Here is an 18,529-nt window from a genome sequence, read left to right on the forward strand (position 1 = left end):
CTCAGGACCTCCGCCCCGGGCGTGAGCAGTGGGGGTCTCACTTCTGCAAGCAAAGCTGGGAGTCTCTGGACCCTGTTCCGGGATCTCTGGGGCTGAGCCGCTTCTCCACTTCGCACCCCTCAACCGTCTCTTCGGGATGCCTTCAAATCTGTTCCGGAAGCCTTCCAGGGTCTCGGGAGGGGAGCTGCGATGGTGCTGAAGTTTCAGGCTGTGAGACCCACAACCAATCTGGGGCTCTAGACCCGGATTTCTCTATCTCCCAACTGTAATATTTGTAGTCATTTAACTCTCAGAATTCCCCAGCCAGGACTCTGGATTCCTTCCTTCCTTCCTTCCTTCCTTCCTTCCTTCCTTCCTTCCTTCCTTCCTTCCTTCCTTCCTTCCTTCCTTCCTTCCTTCCTTCCTTCCTCTTTCTCCTCCCTCCCTCATTCTTTCATTCCTCCCCTTCTCTTTCTCCTTCCTTCCCTCCCTCTTTTTCCTCTCTCCCTCACTCCCTTCCTTCCTCTTCTCCTCCCTCCCTCCCTCCCTCCCTCATTCTTTTATTCATTTCTCCCCTTCTCTTTCTCCTTCCTTCCCTCCCTCTTTTTTCTCTCTCCCTCTCTCTCTCCCTCCCTCCCTCATTCTTTTATTCCTTCCCCTCTTTCCTCTCCTTCCTTCCTTCCTTCCCTCTTTCTCCTCCCTCCCTCCCTCCATATCCTCTCCACATTTACAAATAGACCTACAACATACACAGACATAATCATACAGCTGCTCCGTGTGTGTGTTTGCTTGGGGTTTCCTTTTCTTTTTAAATTGCCCCACAGGACCCCATAAAATTGGGGAGACGTCGGAAAGACGGACAGCTGGGAATCTCTGGTAGCGGAGAAGGGAGGAGGCTGTCAGCTTGTCTGTGTGGCGTGTGTGCTCAAACCGGCAATTACAGCAAGGAAGCCCGAGACGCCACCCTTTCTACTTTCCCTGGGCAGCGGCACCTCGCAGGGATGATGGGGTCACTCAGCCCAACCTTTCGGCCCAGAAGGGTGGAAGCATTTCTGTGAAGTGGGCATCAGGATTGGGGCGACGAGGACAAGAAATGGCCAGTTTTCCCTCCCTGCTCCTTTCCTGGAAGGAAGCGACTCCTGAGTCCCAAGCAGGAGTTCGGACTGGATGAATTGGAAGGGACCCTGGAGGTCTTCTAGTCCAACCCCATTAGACTCAAGCAGGAGACCTTATGCCGTTCTATCCTGTCCCTTCTGGATACCGCCAGGGATGAGGCACCCACAACCTCTGGGGCGGCTTCTCACGTGGGATTGCCAGGGGGGCGGCGGTGTTCGTTCTCTCAGGGCAAGAGCCCCTCTGCCCCCAGACCAGCCTCGGGGCTTGGGGCGGGAGGGAGGGAGGGGGAGCTGCGGGGCTGGCCCACCGGCGCTTTTCTCCGGCTTCGCTTCCAGCCTGCTGGGGAACGAAGAGCAACGTTGAGGGTCGAAGCCACCGCAAGGCCAAGCCGAGGTCAAGGGCCGATGGGCAGGCGTGGTCTGTGCGGCCCGGCGGGATAAGTGGGGCACGCCATCGGGTGTCCGTCGGGTGAGGTCAAAAACGTCAAGATGGAGGACTAAACGGCCTGCGAGGCTCGCTTTCTTCTCTGCCGAGGCGCCGTACAGCAAGACTCCCGGTTCTGCCCGGCCAGGCGCTGCATCCCCGTGGGCGCAATTGCGCTCCGGGCGACCCCTGCCTCGCTTCTCCTCCCCCCCGCCCCCCATCACGTCTCCCACCAGCCTCCCTCCATTCCCAGCCTTCGACTAAAAGCTGTAATTTCTCTGTCCAAAATTAGAAGGCGCTGGCTTTGCAGCGGTGTCCCCGAGAGGTCGTCAGAATCGCTCAGCGGAGGAAGGAAGCGAAGGAAAGGCGCTAAGCGATTGTAGTTGCAGGAAAGGCGCTTACAGCCTGCGCCCCGGAGCTGCCTGCCCGGCCACCCGCGCCCGGCCGCTTGGCGCGAGGTTCGACCCAGGCGCCAATAGCCTCCTCGAATTAGACTCCCTGGCTGTCTTCCCACGACCCGCCAAACCGGCTTCCTCCTTTCGCCCGTTTCCCGGGTTCGCGCGAGTCCCCGGACCCGTCTGCGAATTGCAAAAACTGGGTTCGCCCAACGCCGCGAGGGAGAGAGATCTCCCCGCGTTTGGCCTGCTGCTTTTGAACGCGGCTCGGCTGTTTGTGGGCGCACCGTATCTTTAGAATTGGGACCCCACCACGTGGGTGAAGGGAACGCGGTTAACATCGGGTGCTAAGACGACCCCGGGTCTCCGGAGCCGAAACTGCAGGGCCGCGGGGGCAGATTCCCCGCCGACTCCGCTGCTGTGGCGGAGATCGAGTCCACTTCTGCCGCCCACGGGAATCTGCCGGCTGCGGGGGACGGATTCGTCCTTCTGTCCCCGCGTCCGGCGGAGGGAGCCGGAGCCTTCAGAGCGGGGGAGGGCGGCCCGCCCCAAAAACCTGGGCTCAGCTCCCCGGGCGGAGACAGCGCGAGGCGCGCAAAGTCTGGAAAAAAGACCATAAGATTAAAAATAAAATGTTTCTTTTAAAAAGCTTTCTGATTTTGAAGCCTCAGCCCGAGGAAGGCATCCCCACCGGGGATTTCCAATTCCTCCCAATTCACAGCGGGCGGAGGCAAAGGAGTTTGGGGGCTCGGGAGGTTTTAGGAGAATAAAAATTTCCGGAGGGAACGATCCGTTTTGAAGGCGGGGCGGGGGAGGCAATTGGGATGGAGAGGAGGATCGTACCGTTGGGGGTCCAAGGGGGGAAAAGGAGGCGGTGGGGGGGACGTATTTAAAGAAGACCCCCCCCATTCCACTGATCGCGGGCGGCGGGCTTTGCGTGGGAAAACGCTGCCAGTTGGGTGGGAGACGGAGGAGCCACGGAAATAACGGCGGCTCTTCCTTAAAAATGGCCCCTTGGTCTTTCTCCCCAGGAGCAGAAACAGCCGCCCTTCTAGAGAGGACGCGCGTCTAAGGATCCGGCCCTCCTTCGCCTTCCCACGGAAAGGCCGCGCTCCTGCGTGAGCCGCCGGCCTGCCGATTATCCGCGGCAGCCAAGGCAGATTCGGGACAGACAGCTGCCGGTTGTTTTTCGGCCTGGTGACCGCAAAGTGCGAACGCTTCGATCTCAATCGTTCCGTCCTCCTTTATTCACAATCTATAAAGTTAATATTTTTTTTTAAATATCTCTTTATATATATACAACAGCCAGAAATGTACAGAGGCGCGAGAGAGGTTTCCAAAAAGTTCCCCCGGCTTTGATTTTTTTTAAAAAATCCCTTTCCTGCCCCCTCCTGTCAGGTCGCTTTTTCGTGCTAAAAACCGAAGTCTGAGGCAGGAGAGAAAGAAGGAAGGATGGAGGGAGGGAAGGAAGGAAGGAAGGAAGGAAGGAAAGAAAGAAAGAAAGAAAGAAAGAAAGAGAAAGAAGATGGGAGAATGAAGGAAGGAAGGAAGGAAGAGAAAGCGAGAGAGAAAGAAGGAAGGAAAGAAAGAAAGAAAGAAAGAAAGAAAGAGAAAGAAGATGGGAGAATGAAGGAAGGAAGGAAGGAAGAGAAAGCGAGAGAAAGAATGAAGAAAGAAAGAAAGAAAGATAGATAGATAGATAGATAGATAGATAGATAGATAGATAGATAGATGATAGATAGATAGATAGATAGATAGATAGATGGATAGTGTGAGAAGGAAGGAAGGAGCCCCCAAAACGAAGGGGAGATGCTGTCGGTTGCTGGAGCCCCAGCGAAGGGGCGATTGTCCCGGCCAGTCCCCAGTCTCCTGGAGCGGTGGAAGGGGGGACGATGGAGGGGGGGGGGGGGACCGGAGAAGAGCCGAGTCTATTTACAAGGGGAGGCCTGTGGCTTCTCTGCTCCCGGCCGTGGCGGCTCCCAGTCGCTGCCAGAAGCCAGTCCAGGAAGCCCGACGGCGCCGGAGCCTTTCGCAGTCCCTGCCGGCCGGGAAGGGGATCGGGGCGGGCCGCTCCGCTGGGCGCCGCGGCTGCAGCCAAGCCCCGGAGGTCCGGCGGCTGCCTCTTCCCTGCAGTCTGGCCGCTTTCAGAGGTGCGGCGTGTAGAAGGCGGGCGCGCCGTAGGTCTGCGAACCCAGCACGAAGGGCGAGAGGACGGCGGCCGGGCCGGGCAGGAAGGGCAGCTGGGCGGCGCAGACCAGCCCGCCGGCCGAGTGGCTGTAGGCGCCGGGAGGGCCGTGCATGGCCAGGCCGTGGTTGACCATGGGCGGCGAGTGGCTGAGCGGGCTCAGCGCCCCCGACAGGCCGCCCGCGCCCCCGCCGCCGCCCCCCACCCCGCCGCCCCCGCCGCCCCCGCCGCCCGTCGGGGCGCTGGTGTCGGCGCCCGGGTTCTGCTTCTTCCACTTGGTGCGCCGGTTCTGGAACCAGATCTTGACCTGCGTCTCGGTCAGGCTGAGCGAAAGGGCCAGGTTGAGGCGCTCGCACACCGACAGGTACCGCGTGGCCTTGAACTTGTTCTCCAGCGCCACCAGCTGCTCGTAGGTGAAGGCTGTCCGCGCCCGCCGGGGCTTGCCCGACTTGGAGTCCGAGCCGGGGCGCTTCCGCTTGGTTTTGCCCCCCGACGGCGGGGTGGCGGCCTGGCCCTGGGGCGGCGACGGCTGCGGCGGCGGCGGCGGCTGTTGCGGGAGCCCCGGAGCGGCTCCGGCCGGCTGCCTCTGTGGGCTCTGGCCTTCCTCGGCGCCGAGTCCCCGAGCGGCCTCCACGGCGCTGCCGTCGCTGTTGCAACTCCCCTCGCTGCCCAGCTCCTCCTCGTCCTCCTCGTCCTCCTCTTCCTCCTCGTCCGGCGCTTCGCTTTCGGGCAGGGGGCTCTCCCGGTGCACCGGTTCCAGCCCCACCTCGTCGCTCGGGTACAGCTCGCCGGGTTCTGTGCGAAAAGGAGAGAAAGCTAGTCGGCGGCAGCCCTCCCTGGGTGGGGAAAGGCGGCGAACCGGGGGCGGGACCCCAACCCGAGCTTGTCCCGGGTGAGAGAGCCGAGCCGTCCCTGGACGTGTTTCTCTCCCCCCCCCCCCGTCATGACAGCAGGGCTTCAGCACCACGGACAGCGGCGTCTCGGTAGAACTGCCCTCAACTGCCCAAAGCGGATCTTGCAACCGCTAGTAAGAGAGGAAGAGGCCCGACTGGGCGCCTAAAAGACCCCCACGGGACCCCCCCTCCCCCGCGCCTTGCCTCCCCCTCTCGTTTCTGGTCTGGCCTGCTGGCCAAGCGAAGGTCGGGGGCCAAGCAGACCAGGCTGGAAAGGAGAGGGGTGCAGGGCCTAAGGGAGGGCTCCCGTAGGGGTCTTGGGTTAAGGGAAAGGCGAAAGGCCCACCCTGTTGTAAGGAAGGTGACTCTATTCCTGCGGCCACGGGGTCCAAGACGCCCGGAGGGGGAAGAAGGCTAGAAACGACCTGGCTTCCTTTCCCTCTCTCTGCGGATCCTGTGGGCCTTGCGACACAGACCCATTTCCCCGAGTCTCCCTCCCGGGCCTCGAGCAACGCTTCTCGGCGAACCACCGAAGCCCAGACTCCGCTCTCCTCCGCCCAGCCTTTCGGAAGGCCGAGGGCGGCGTCTCGCTTCCGCCTCTGTCGGCGCTTGGTCGGGATCCGCGGAAGGCCCGAAGCCACCGAGCGCCCCAAGTTCTCTCCCAGTTTGGAGTCTCTGCTGCCGCAGGGGAGCCACCGGGCGCTCGTTGCTTGGAGCGCGGCTTCGAGCCGGTGGGAGCGCGAGGGAAGGGCGTCCTTGCGCGGGGAGCGAGGCAGCCTTCCCCCCTCGGAGGCTTGGCGGAGCTCCGGACGTCCCGCCGGAGCGGCCTTCAGCTTCGCCATCCGGCGGGAGCCTGCGCCAGGGCATCGAAACCAACCCGGCTCCGCTTCGGAATTCTGGGGTTCCGTTTGTGGAAAGGCGGGGACGTTCCCAATAATCCCACATTTCTAAGGGGGCCGGTTCTGACCGACTGCCAGGCGCCTGTCTCTGGACGCGGAGCCAAGAAAGGGATTGTTGGGCCAAAATCCTCTCCCCAAGCGACGTTGCTAGGAAATCTAAACCAAAACGACTTCTGGGGAGGCAGCCCTGTTTGGGGAACGGGGGTGGGAGGGCAGAAAGGGGGGCAACCCGAAGGAAAGGACATCGCGGCTGGGTGAGACTCATTTCTGGGCTCCCCTTAATTGCTGGATGTGACTTGAATAACGATAGAAATGACCCTCCGCACGCACCAGACGCCCCGAAGCGCCTTCAGCGTATCCCCATTTTAATTCAACTCGAAAGAGCCCGGAGGGGCGTCCCCGGCCAGGAGCGGAAGGAGGGATGGGCGGGAAAGAGCCTTGGAGGTTTAGGGGGCGCTGAGGCCACTTCATCCTTTCCCCGCGCCCGGTTCTCCACGCCGGGCTCACTTAGAGCTGAGCCTGATCTGGGCCGCCCCGCGAACTCGCCCGGCCGGCGGCTAAGGCCAGGGACAGGCTCCAGGCCGAGGCCTCGGTCCCGCCGGCCACCGAAGCCTCTCTAGGTGCCCCAGGCGTCCCTTCGAAGTCGGGGAAGTTTTCGGAGGAGGGAAGAATCCAATCTAGCTTTGGGCACGTAAAACCGGGACAGGCGACATCAGAGCGAGGCGGGACCGGCTGGAGGACGCTCGCTCGATGCTGGGGGCTTTCGCCTGGAGAAAGTTGCTTCTCCCGGGGGTGGCCGGGGAGGGGGCGCCGGGGGCAGCGGGGGCTAGGAAGGGGCGGCTGGGAGAGCGGGGCGCGCAAGCGAAGCAATCTGGCGACCGGGTCGAACGCCCAGACCCGGTCGATAGTCCAGCCTAATAAGTGTAATAGGTTTTAATCGAGTAATTATCCGAATTTGGGCCCTATAATTTAGATGTTAGGCCGGCGTTTGCAAGGTGGTTGAAAGAGATATGCACGGCTCGATAATAGGATATCGACCCGCTGAGCCCGACAGGCCACTCCGGGGCGATTTCCCTCCATTATGCAGCCTCTTTACGCGGCTAAGCACATTTCGCTTTAAATGTAATCGAAGGAATTTAATTGTTTTTCCAGAGATAACCGGCGTTTTGTCACAATTAGTCTGATTTGCCCCTTTAAAAAAAGAGCGAAAGGTGGGGGGGGGGGAAAGAAAATTGAATCTGTCGCCGGAAGCGAAAGGCCTTAGCGGTGAAAACGAGGGCGGGGGGGGGGGTTCAAGGACCAAGAAAGCGAAGCCCCCTCTCCAGGCCCCACACCGGCCTCAACTAAAGCGCGGGCAAAGGAAGGACTGGCCTGAACGGAGGAGAGGACGGGAGGCTCGCACGTGTGAAAGTTGCAAGGGGGATACGCGAGAGGGTCGGCCGGGGGAAGCTTCTGGCAGCGGCCCGGAGGCTGCCGGGCAAGCTTCGTCCAAGGCCGGGCGATCCGGCTGGGGTCATCCCCAAGGCGGATAGCCGGGGCCGGCGTTGGACTCTGGTCTTTCCGCGGCTTCCCTCCCCTCCTTCCTCTTGCTCCCTGGGAGCAGCGCCCAGTTCGGCCTGCGGGGCACCAAGTGCGGATGTTTGGGGCCGCCTGCCTCCCCCGCCTGAAGAGCTCGAGAGAGAGCCGGGACTTTCTCTCCGCCACGGGCGCACCGAGCTTGGAAGCGGCTGGCGGCGTTCGCCGGTGCAAACTTTCCCCAACTCTCTCAAAAAAGTCCTGCTAGAACTCCTTGCTTCCCCCCTCGGCCTCCCGCAAGATTCGGCCTCCGTGCCGCCCTCCGGCTCCTCCATCCATCTGTCCGGCCCAAAGCGGGGACTCTCCGGGCCCCGGGCGGCTCTGGCAGGGGAAGGCTCGCACCAGCGTCAAAGTGGCGGGTTTGGGAAGGATGCGGCGCTGCTCTCCGCAAGAGTTCTGCCCGACCGCCGTTCCAGCCCTCCCCACCCCAGGTTTCCCCGCGGGAGCGGGACTTACTGCGCCCGTCGAGCGAGGGCTTCCTCCTGCCGGCCTGGAAGTCTTCGGACGCAGCATTGGGGTCGCCGCCCGCCTCCTCCGGCTTCTCGTCGGCTCCCAGCGCGAAGTCGGTGCCGGCCGCCGCGGTTGCCGCCTTGTAGAGCAGGGCGCATTGCCTTCGGCCCTTGCTATTGAACTTGTTGGGGTCCAGGATGTCCAGCACGGAGAAGGGGGTGGTCCGGTGCACCACGGCCCCCGCCGCGCCCGCCCCCTCCGGCCCCGGCAATGTGCTGCTGCCGCCGTTCTCGCTGCCCGGCCTGTCCCGGCTCACCGGGCACGAATAGACGGGGGGCAGGTCGCCGCTGGGCGCCAGGCGCTGCTCCGCGTGGCTCTCCATGCCGTCCTCCCGCCAGCTGCCCGGTTCTCCCAGGAGGCGCTCCGGAGGGCTCCCTGCCGCCGCCGCTGTCGGTGCCGGAATATAGACGTCACCCACCTGAGCCTCGTCTCGTCTCACGTTCATGACTCTGCCCCCGCCTGCTCCCCCCTCCAGATGACTCCCTCCCTCCTTTCCTTCCTTCTTTCCTTCCTTCCTTCCCTGTGGAGGAGGAACTTGGCAGAGAAAGCGAGGCACGAGGCGGGGCGAGGAAGCTTCTCTTCAAAGGGTCCGCCGCTTCTCCTCCTCCTCCTCCTCCTCCTCCTCCTCCTCCTCCTCCTCCTCCTCCTCCTCCTCCTCGGACAACCTGGGCGTTTATTCCCCCATCTTTCCTGGGACTGCAACTTATTATGCATTCATATTTAGCGCTGGGTGGTAATTGGCTACAATTAATCCCTTGCCCATAATGGCCCGCAATCTCCGTCCCGAAGGAGACCCCGAGGAGATCGGAGGAGGCGCGGGGTGGGGGGGAGCTCGGGGGTAGCGGCGGAGGGCGTGAAGGATGGCCGGGCTGCTGGAGATATACTTAGCTGTCAGCTCTGTTTCAACGCCCCTCCACTCATCTGGAAAGCATCTAAATAGCCTTATTTGGAGCGGGGGGAGGCGCCGGCTTTGAAATAATTGAGGGATCCAGAGCAACGCCGCGATTAGGCGCCTCCGTCCCGTCCCCCCCCCGGGGGACGCGCGTCGTTGGCTCGAGCGACGCCGTTCCAGCCCAACGGTGTTGTTATTCCTGGGCCGGGCGCATTTTGCCCAGCTGGATTTGGGGATCGCACCTCCACGGAACAAACGTCCGTTCCCACGAGCAAGGCACGAGCCAGGGCCCCCGCGTTAGAAAAGCCAGCAGGGCTCGGCGGGGGCAGCTCTGAGCCTTTGACACACAAGACCAGGAATGACGCGCGTCAGGGGGAGGCGAGACCCAGGTTCCCATCATCGTGAAATCTGGGCTGACCACAGAAATTGTCTTATCTTTTTCTACTGGAATGAAAACCGCCAAGAATGGTGGAATTTAAGGAAGGGTCGATTTGCCCCAGAATGTGGCAGCTCCAGTTTTACCGCCAGCTAAATTAGGGGAGGGGGCGAAAAAAAAAACACATTCCCACCTGCCCCATCTCGTATAGGAAACCCCGAGAGTGAAGAGTTCGTGGCAGCTGCCCCTATTCCCGCCTGGCGTTTCTTGTGCCTTTCTCGGCCTCCCCCTCCCCCACGCCCCGGATCTCCGCTTCGTCTGAAGGGCCGGGAGGAATAGAGGGAAATGAGGGCGATGCCCCCTCCCGTGTTTTGGCCGCGGCGGGCGGTGACACATGCAAAGGCAGGGCCGTTTGTAATTACCGCGAGCAACGATCCCTGGGAAGGCAGCCCTTCAAACTCATAATGGGCCAAGCCACCTTCTGCAATTCGGACCCGGCCGGGCCTTGGTTAGTCCGTCGGCTGAAGGGGCCCGAGGAAGGCCCTGAGGGGAGGCGGGCAGCGGCCAGGCATCTCGCGGAGGGTCAGGCACAGGAGCCGGCGCGGCCGTGGCTTCCTCGGGAAAGGCGGGTGGAGGCCCTCAGGGCAGGAAGGGGCTCCCAGTCCAGCTCGGAAGGGTCCCCCTCCCGGGACAGGCGAAGGGGAGACCCTGCCAGACGGGCCCTGAGATTGGGGGCCCCTCGGCTGTCCCGCTCAAGCGGCGGGGCGCCTGGCCTGGTGCCTAATCACAACTGATTGCCAATTAGGGCTTTAATTGCGCCCTCGCCCCCCCCCCCAACCCGCCTGCCAGCTCCGCTTCTCCTCCCTGGGGAAGTTGGCGTTGGCGCCCGGAGCCTCGGGGAGCCCTGGCAGGCGAGGGGAGGCCGCCTCCGCCGCCTTTTCTGCAGCAGCTTCCAATCCGGAGCGAGAGTTAACTGGGCGGCCCCCTCGGGCAGAATCGGCGGAGGACGGGGCTTCTACCCGGAGGCCTTGGCGCTTTTCCCCGGCTGGCCGGGAGGCCGATCGCCCAGCTCCGCAGCCCACCGGGGGAGGAAAGCCTCGCCAGCAACCCCTCGGGAGAGGCCCTGAAGGCGGAGGAGGCGGCCTGGGGGTCCCCGTCGATCTCACCGGGGCGGCCTTTCCTTGTAGTTGTCCCCGGGCAGCGGGGCGAGCTGGGTGGGCAAAAGGGGGCGAGGGGCTCCCTCTAACGCTTCGCTTGCCTCCCCTCCCCTCCCCTCCCGAGCCCCAAACTTCCTTTTTAATTAGATCTTCCCAAGTCCAGCCAACAAATGGACCTGCTCCTCCGGCCCATCCATCAACGGCCTCGCCGCGGCGCCCGCACCTCTCGGGGTAATTAAGGACATTTATCGTGGTGGTAAAACAGTTTAGCAGCCCTTGTTATATGGGGAAGGTCACTTTGATGGATTTACATGGGGCCAGCGGGCGGGGGGGGGGCGGGACGGTGACTTCGGCGAGGAGGGGGATTCTTCTCCCCCCCCCCCGCCCAGCATTGATCAGAGACGCGGGAGCACCCAAAGGTCACCGCGGGAGAAGGCGAGGCTCTCGAAGGCGGAGGGGGGAGAACCGACGACCACCCCCCACCAGCCAGGCCAGAGAACGCCCCCCCTTTCTTCCCCCCCCCCGCGTTGCCTTTTCTCCAGAAATAGCTTGTTTTTCTGTGCAGGCCCGCACGGGCTCTTGCACTGGTTGACCTTCACAGCGCCCCCGCGAGGTAGGCTAAGGCGAGACTCGGAAGCAGGCCCGCTCTTCCTTTCTGCGGTCCCCGCCGGGCATCCAAGTCACGTCGGGTGCCTTTTGGCGGATCTGGCCAAGCACAGGGAAATATTTGCCGTCCAACCCAATCCCTTTCCCGCCACCTCCACCCGGGCAATTGGATCCGCTCTTCCCTCCTCTTCCACGGGGATCTCCTCCTCCCCCGGTAGCGCACCTGGGAAGTTTCGCTAGACGGGAAGCCGTCGAGGCGGCGCCTGTTGAGCTTCGGATTTCGGGCTAGTTTCGTGTTCGCGAGGCGGAGAGACCCCCGACGCGCACACACCTCAATGCCGCCAGCCGCAGGCTGGGACGAGCGATGCCCCTCCCCGCCTTCTTCCTTTGGCCGAGACCCTTTGAGGCCAAGGTTGGACCCCCACACCTCGTGTCCAGGCCCGCGGGTGAGCGCCGACGCTTCCAACTGTCTTATTCTGCATTCCGCGCTTGGCTACTGTCCCTGGGAGCCTCGTTCCCACGTGCCCTGCCCTGTCTCCTCCTGGTCCAGAGCAGAGGCAGCGAAAGGAGTCTGGGCGCTAAGCCCGTTGGCAGTGGCCTCCTTCAACTCGGATCCTCTCCCTCCCTCCATCCGTTCCCTGTATTGGAGAGAGCCAGCTTCCCCTCGGGGTTGACTGCCCCTTCCCAAAGGATCCCAAGTGGGCCCAGCGCTGCCTCGCAGGATGTCTTGCTGGAGGAGGGGGGGGATTCCGCCACTCGCCTGGGGCCTGGAGCTGCAGTTCCTGTGAGGCAGGGGGGGGCAGGCACGGGTTTTAGGAGGGCCGGGGCTTGCCCGGGCGCGCTGCACTGTCAGGAGCCTAATTGAGGTTAATGCTTCCTGCGCCGCTGCGGGATTATTAAATTAATAGGATCACACCACGAATCCTAATTAGAAGTTTAAAGGACGCTCCGGGAAGAGGCCGGAGCGAAGGGAGCTCGCCTCTTCCCTCTCTCGCTCACCTCGGGCAGGGGCGAGCAAGAGGGTCCCGCCCCAGCGCCAAGCCGCGTCCGGGGAGCCCACATCCCTTGCCAGAATGCCCTCCACCCGCGGCATGGACGCAGCGACCGCTTGGGGGTCTCCAGCGAGAAGTGAGACCCTGGGTGGGTGGGGGGATCGCGTGATCTCTGATGGGGCGTGTGGGGATCCCTCACCATTTTCTGCCAAGGCGCCCCCTTCCCCCTCTCCCCGCTAACCCACAGCCCTGCGCGGCCGGAGGAAAGGGGGAACCGGGGCGGCTATTGAGACCTGGGCCAGGCCCTTTCCACTCCACGCGCCGGGCTGAGCCCTCCGGCTGCGGCTACTTCCTGCGCCCCCGGCCCCTTCTCTCTACGGCTGCCAGCTCTCTCTCTCTCTTTCTCCCCCCCCTCTCTTTCCCTGCCGCCCCCCCCCTCTTTCCCCTCGCCCGTGGCTGCTGCCGCGACATATTGAAGGCGAGGAAAAGGAAACGTTAAGATCAACCGGCAGCTTCGCCGAAGCTTTAACGATTTCAAATGAGGTCTGACTCGGGTGAAAATCTGACAATTACCCGTCAGGATGGCAGATGATGGTTAAAATTACCAGGAATCAATATTCTCGCCGGGTGTCTCTGCCTGATAAGAGGGACCAAGACAATGTTGACTATTAAAGCCGACAGCTTGAGATATTACACTATTAGTTATGCTATTTTTAATAATCTATAATATTTGGGCTATAATTAATTAATTATACGGGTCAGATAATATCTGGGGCTGGAATTAGGTCTGAAGGGCCTATTAAGGGCGGTAATGAGAATGGGGAAATCTAATCTAAGGACGTAGCAGCCGTGAAGGGACAAGGTGGCGGCGGCGGCGGCGGCGGCGGCGGCGGCGGAGTTCAAGTAGCCCCAGCCGGAGGAACAGCCAGCGAGCGGGAGGCGCGCGGGGGAGCCCACGCGGGGAGAGTGCCGGGCCACCGCCGGCCTGCCCGGAGGCGCCCCACGCGCGGAACGGAGCCCGAGGCGGGGCGCCCCGCTTAAGAACGCCACGAAAGAAGGAAAGAAGCGCAGCTCCAATATTTTTATTTATTTTATTTTTTTACGAAAACGAAATGGAGCGACGGGACGGGTGGAAAGCTGGGGTCCCGCAGGCTTCCCCGCGGCTTTTTTTCCGGGTGGAATTGCCTGATCGCGCCGGCCGAGTTCCTGGGCGAATCCACAAACGAAGTCCGTCCTTCGGGACCTCGGCGGTGGACAAGGACGTCCGGGCTGCGCCTCTCTACCCGCGGAGGGCCCCGCTTGGAATGTCGCCTCGGCCCCGGTACCAAAAAAATTAACAAAAATATATCCCAGAAGTTTCACATTTAACCTTCTGTCTTAGATGCTGAAGCGGCTTTTGCACGTTTTCCTTTCGGAAACACACACACACACACACACACGCGAGTCGAGTTTATTCGAAACGATTCAGACGTACTCTGGGGGAAAACGGGGGGTTAGGAGAGGTTGGTGAGAATTTCGCCTTAAAATCGAGGGAGCCCCGTTCACCCCTCGGCTTCCTCGCTCTCCCCCGGTGCCAGGTTGTGTGACAGTCTTGTTGCCTTGCCGTTTTTACCTGGGTGCTGAAAACCAGGCGCCAAAGCGGGCAATCTTTATCCAGAGGCGCCTCTGCACCCCGGAGGGCTGGCCGTGTTGTCAAAGGACGGACGGTGGCTGTTTTGCTGTTAAACAATTATCCTCGCAGTATAATTACGGATATTTTCCCTTGGCTTTTATTCTACTCTACCTTTTGACCAGTTTACACGTTGCTATTTGGGGGTGGTGGAGGTGGTGGTTGTTGTTTAACATAAAATGAAAGCCCCCTCGGCTTTATTCGGATTCTTAAAATTCCCGTTAATTTTTCTGCTAGGAAGGACAGCTGATGAATAACGTTTTTTTTCGTCGAATTGTTTCAAAAGCCGGTTCTTTGCAAAAGGCCATTTCAGGTGTATTTAACGCAGAGAAGTTTCTCTGACTGGCAGTTATCGGCTCTGAGTATCCTTAGCCCACCCATTTAATTATTTTAATTATTAATACCAGGTGAGAAGGCGTGATCAGAGTGCGTTGAGGAATAACAGTGCCACTAAGGCAGAAATTCAGCTATTTCCTCGGCTCCAAATTCTCTTTACGCGTTGGGAGGGGGGGGGGGAACCCCCTCGCCGGCAGGGAAATCCTTCCTCCCTGGGCTCAAAGCATCTCTGACCATTTGCTTCCTTGTGATGCACGCAGGTAGAACCTCGGCTGCCTACGGACTAGCTCGCTTGCTCCAGAGTAGGCAGGCAGGCGGCGAAAGCTACGAATTGGCCAGGGTATCCCGTCCACTATTTGCGTTCGGTGATTTGCAAACGAGACTTGCCGAGGAGGCAGCCTGGACGAGCTGACGTCACCCCGGTTGAAATGACGAGAGGAGGAGGCCTTAGGAAGGGTGCAGAGAAGAGCCACGAAGGGGATCAGGGGTCTCAACGGTGCGGTGAAGGCTTGAAGGAGCGGGCTGCGCCTTACGAAGAGAGGACCAGGAGTGACGTGATAGCAGTCTTCCAATATTTGAGGGGCTGCCCCAAAGAAGAGGGGGGGTCAACCCATTCTCCAAGTCCCCTGAGGACAGGACAAGAAGCAATGGATTGAAGCTCGTTAAAGAAATATCCATCCTAGAACCAAAAGAATTTCCCTGATAGAACAATTTAATCCAGTGTTTCTCAACCTGGGCAACTTGAAGATGTCTGGACTTCAACTCCCAGAATTCCCCAGCCAGCGAATGATGGCTGGGGAATTCTGGGAGTTGAAGTCCAACATCTTCAAGTTGCCAAGGTTGAGAAACACTGTAATTTAATCAATGGAATGGCTTTTCTCCAGAAGTTGTGGGTGCTCCTTCAAGAAGAGACCGGACAGACACTTGTTCAGATTGATAAAGGTTCTCCTGCTTTTGAAAAGGGGGGGTTGAACTAGATGACTTCTAAGGTCCCTTCCAACCTGATATTCCCAGTTATAAATAGAGCATAATCTGCAGTCAGCCACTCGGTTGGTTCAGTTCATCTACCTCCAAAGCTGAGGCAGAAATAGGTTTGATATTGGCTGCAGGAAGAGACAGAATTGAGGGTCAGCGAGGGGGGGAAAAAACCCGACCCTCCCCCAGGAATGTCTGAGGAAGCAGGAGAGCAAGATCTAAGCGAGATTTGGACCTGTCAAGAGAGATGGATGTGGGCTGCCGTTTTGGATGGGAGAGGGAAGAGGTGGGCTGTGAGACACCAATTTGGAATTCTCCTCCTCTTCCAAAACCGCTTCCTTGTTAGCATCTCCAGCTGGATGCTTTGCTATCAATTACACCGTTGTTCTTAAATTATTCCCTCCTTTCTTAATAGAAACCAAACAAGGACAAGAGGGATTCTTCGAGGGAATGAACAAATGTCCCTGGATTCAGTTCACACGACTGTTTTTTTCTGAAAGAAGAAGAAAAAAATTTTCATGCTCCAAAGTTAGCTTCGATTTGATTGTGTGATCCAGCAGGGTTATTTCCCTTTCCATCCATTTTTCAAAGGTTATATATCTTCCAGCCACAAACTCTACTTCCTGAGCTGCAACTCGGTTGAACGCCAGAATATTTGGATTATACCTGGACCTGTGGAAGAAATCGTTTTATTCATTCGTCTGTTTTGTGTAACACCTTCAAGGGACTCATTAGGCTGATTCTGAAGCTTCTCATTTGCCTGGCCAGCTGCGACCCCCCATTTTCTTCAGGGGGAAAAAAAACACGGGTGAAAGAAAAACGGAAATTGCTTCACAGGGTTTGGAAGTTGAAACTCCAAGCTGTGTTTTCTCTAATCCTCTCAAAGGCTCCTCAAACTCACAGGAGACAGTCTGAAGAGAATTGACCCTGGAGTAGCTTTGAGGCACAAATGCTTGAACACAAACCTTCTAATACAGTGTTTCTCACCTTGTCAACTTGAAGATGTCTGGACTTCAACTCCCAGAATTCCCCAGCCAGGCTGGGGAATTCTGGGAGTTGAAGTCCAGACATCTTCAAGTTGACAAGGTTGAGAAACACTGTTCTAATAACTGTGCGTTGGTACTAAATCAACAGCTCTTCCAAAGCTGAGCTCTTCCTAGCATCCTTGAATGTGGGTCGCCTGACTTGGCTGGATCGTTATTTTGAGAGGGCTTGATCTGATAGGAGGTTGGGTTCCTACTCGTGTGCAACCGAGCACTGATTCCAGATAACATGGCTTGGCCTTTGACATGTATGCCACATTCATCACAACATTCCCCTCATTCCATGTCCTCCTTTGATGTCCCCATGGAACATGTGTGAGGTCCTCTTATGACCTAAAGTCCAAAGGATGTCATCAGATGTGCTGACAGTGCCATCTTCTTGAACACTTCCAGCAGGAGAGGACCTACAACTTCTGGAAGCAACCTTATTCCATTGATTAATTGCTTTCCCTGTCAGAAAATTTCTCCTTGCCTTCTAGCTTGGATCATTCTTTAATGATCTTCCACCATGGATGGAAACTAACCAATAGCAGTTAGCAATAGCAATAGCAGTTAGACTTATATACCGCTTCATAGGGCTTTCAGCCCTCTCTAAGTGGTTTACAGAGTCAGCATTATTGCCCCCCACAGTCTGGGTCCTCATTTCACCCACCTCGAAGGATGGAAGGCTGAGTCAACCTTGAGTTGGTGAGATTTGAACCGCTGAACTGCAGATAACAGTCAGCTGAAGTGGCCTGCAGTACTGCACCCTAACCACTGCGCCACCTCGGCTCTTACCAAAAAGAGACGCAACCTAGAACTAAGGAGAAATTTCCTGACAGTGAGAACAATTCATCAGTGGAACGGCTGGCCATCAGAAGTTGTGAATGCCCCAACGTGGAAGTGAGAGGGATCTTGGAGTCTTAGTGGATAACCAGTTAAATATGAGCCAGCTGTGTGCTGCGGCAGCCAAAAAAGCCAATGCAATCCTAAGCTGCATTAACAGAGGGATACAATCAAGATCAAGAGAGGTACTAAGACCACTCTACAAACCCTTAGTAAAACCACACCTAGAATACTGATTCAAACTGGGATAGGAGACTTTGGACGGCTTTGATCGCACTCTTGGCGCCGAGGTGGCGCAGTGGTTAGGGTGCAGTACTGCAGGCCACTTCAGCTGACTGCTATCTGCAGTTCAGCAGTTCAAATCTCACTGGCTCAAGGTTGACTCAGCCTTCCATCCAGTGGTGGGTTTCAAAAATTGTTCGAACCTACTCTGTGGGTGTGGCCTCCTTTGTGGGAGTGGCTTGCCGCCCATGTGACCGGATGGGAGTGGCTTGCCGCGCATATAACCGGATATGAAGATGCCGACGACACTTGTCAGAACCGCCTTAAATTACCCCACACACAGCACTGGCATGCATAAGATTATGATGTAAACTTGTTTTTTAAAAGGCATCTTTGGTTTGCGTTAAAACAACTTCAACACACGCAATGTTCTGATTGCACCACAACGCAGTAGTCATCCTTACCTTTCACAGAGGCACTGAGTTTTATAAATATGAGCATGATAGTGTAGAATAATCATATCCAAGGACCAGTGGTGGGTTTCAAAAATTTTTGGAACCTCTTCTGTAGATGTGGCCTGCTTTCCGGGTCCACTGGTGGGACTTCTTCTAACCGTTTCGGTAGATTTGACGAACCGGTTCTACCGAATAGGTGCGAACTGGTAGGAACCCACCTCTGCTTCCATCCTTCCGAGGTGGGTGAAATGAGGACCCAGATTGTTGGGGGCAATAATGCTGACTCTGTAAACCGCTTAGAGAGGGCTGAAAGCCCTATGAAGCGGTATATAAGTCTAACTGCTATTGCTATTGCTATTGTGTGGCCTCTGGTGGAGGCAGGATCAGTACAACACCGAAGGAGGCCACCATGGAAATGTCACAACCTTCCTGAGCCAGGAATTCCCTCCAAAAGTTGTGAATGCTCCCACACTGGGAGTTTTTAAGAAGAGACTGAACAGCCATTTGTCTGAGATGATATGGAGTCTCCTGCCAGAGCAGGAGGCTGGACTAGAAGACCTCCCTTCCAAGTGGGCCGAGGTGGCGCAGTGGGTAGAGTGCAGCACTGCAGGCCACTTCAGCTGACTGCAGTTCTGCAGTTCGGCGGTTCAAATCTCACCGGCTCAGGGTTGACTCAGCCTTCCATCCTTCTGAGGTGGGGCAAATGAGGACCCGGATTGTTGTTGGGGGAGATATGCTGACTCTGTAAACCGCTTAGAGAGGGCTGAAAGCCCCATGAAGCGGTATATAAGTCTAACTGCTATTGCTACTGCTATTGCTAAGTTCTTTCCTGTCCTATCCTATCCTATCCTCATTTCTATTTCTATTCCTGTTCTATTTCTGTTCTGTTGTCTTCCATTCCTCTTTGTTGAAGTCACACTTTGTAACGTGACTTTTGAATGTTTGCCTCATATTGAAAATATCGCCGTCTAGAACCTTCTTTGCACCTTTCATACATTTCAAGGTT

General features: G+C 58.1%; 1 protein-coding gene across 1 annotated transcript; it reads right to left on the reverse strand.

The window, feature by feature from the left end:
- Positions 1-4,057: 4,057 nt before the first annotated feature.
- NKX1-1 (NK1 homeobox 1) lies at positions 4,058-8,420 on the reverse strand. Its single transcript, XM_032226274.1, has 2 exons — positions 7,922-8,420; positions 4,058-4,893 (listed from the first exon to the last, which is right to left on the reverse strand). Exons 1-2 carry the CDS (start codon positions 8,418-8,420, stop codon positions 4,058-4,060), a joined length of 1,335 nt encoding a protein of 444 aa, XP_032082165.1.
- Between the last annotated feature and the right edge of the window lie 10,109 nt (positions 8,421-18,529).

Source organism: Thamnophis elegans, chromosome 11 (assembly GCF_009769535.1).
Source record: "Thamnophis elegans isolate rThaEle1 chromosome 11, rThaEle1.pri, whole genome shotgun sequence".
Taxonomy (NCBI): Eukaryota; Metazoa; Chordata; class Lepidosauria; order Squamata; family Colubridae; genus Thamnophis; species Thamnophis elegans.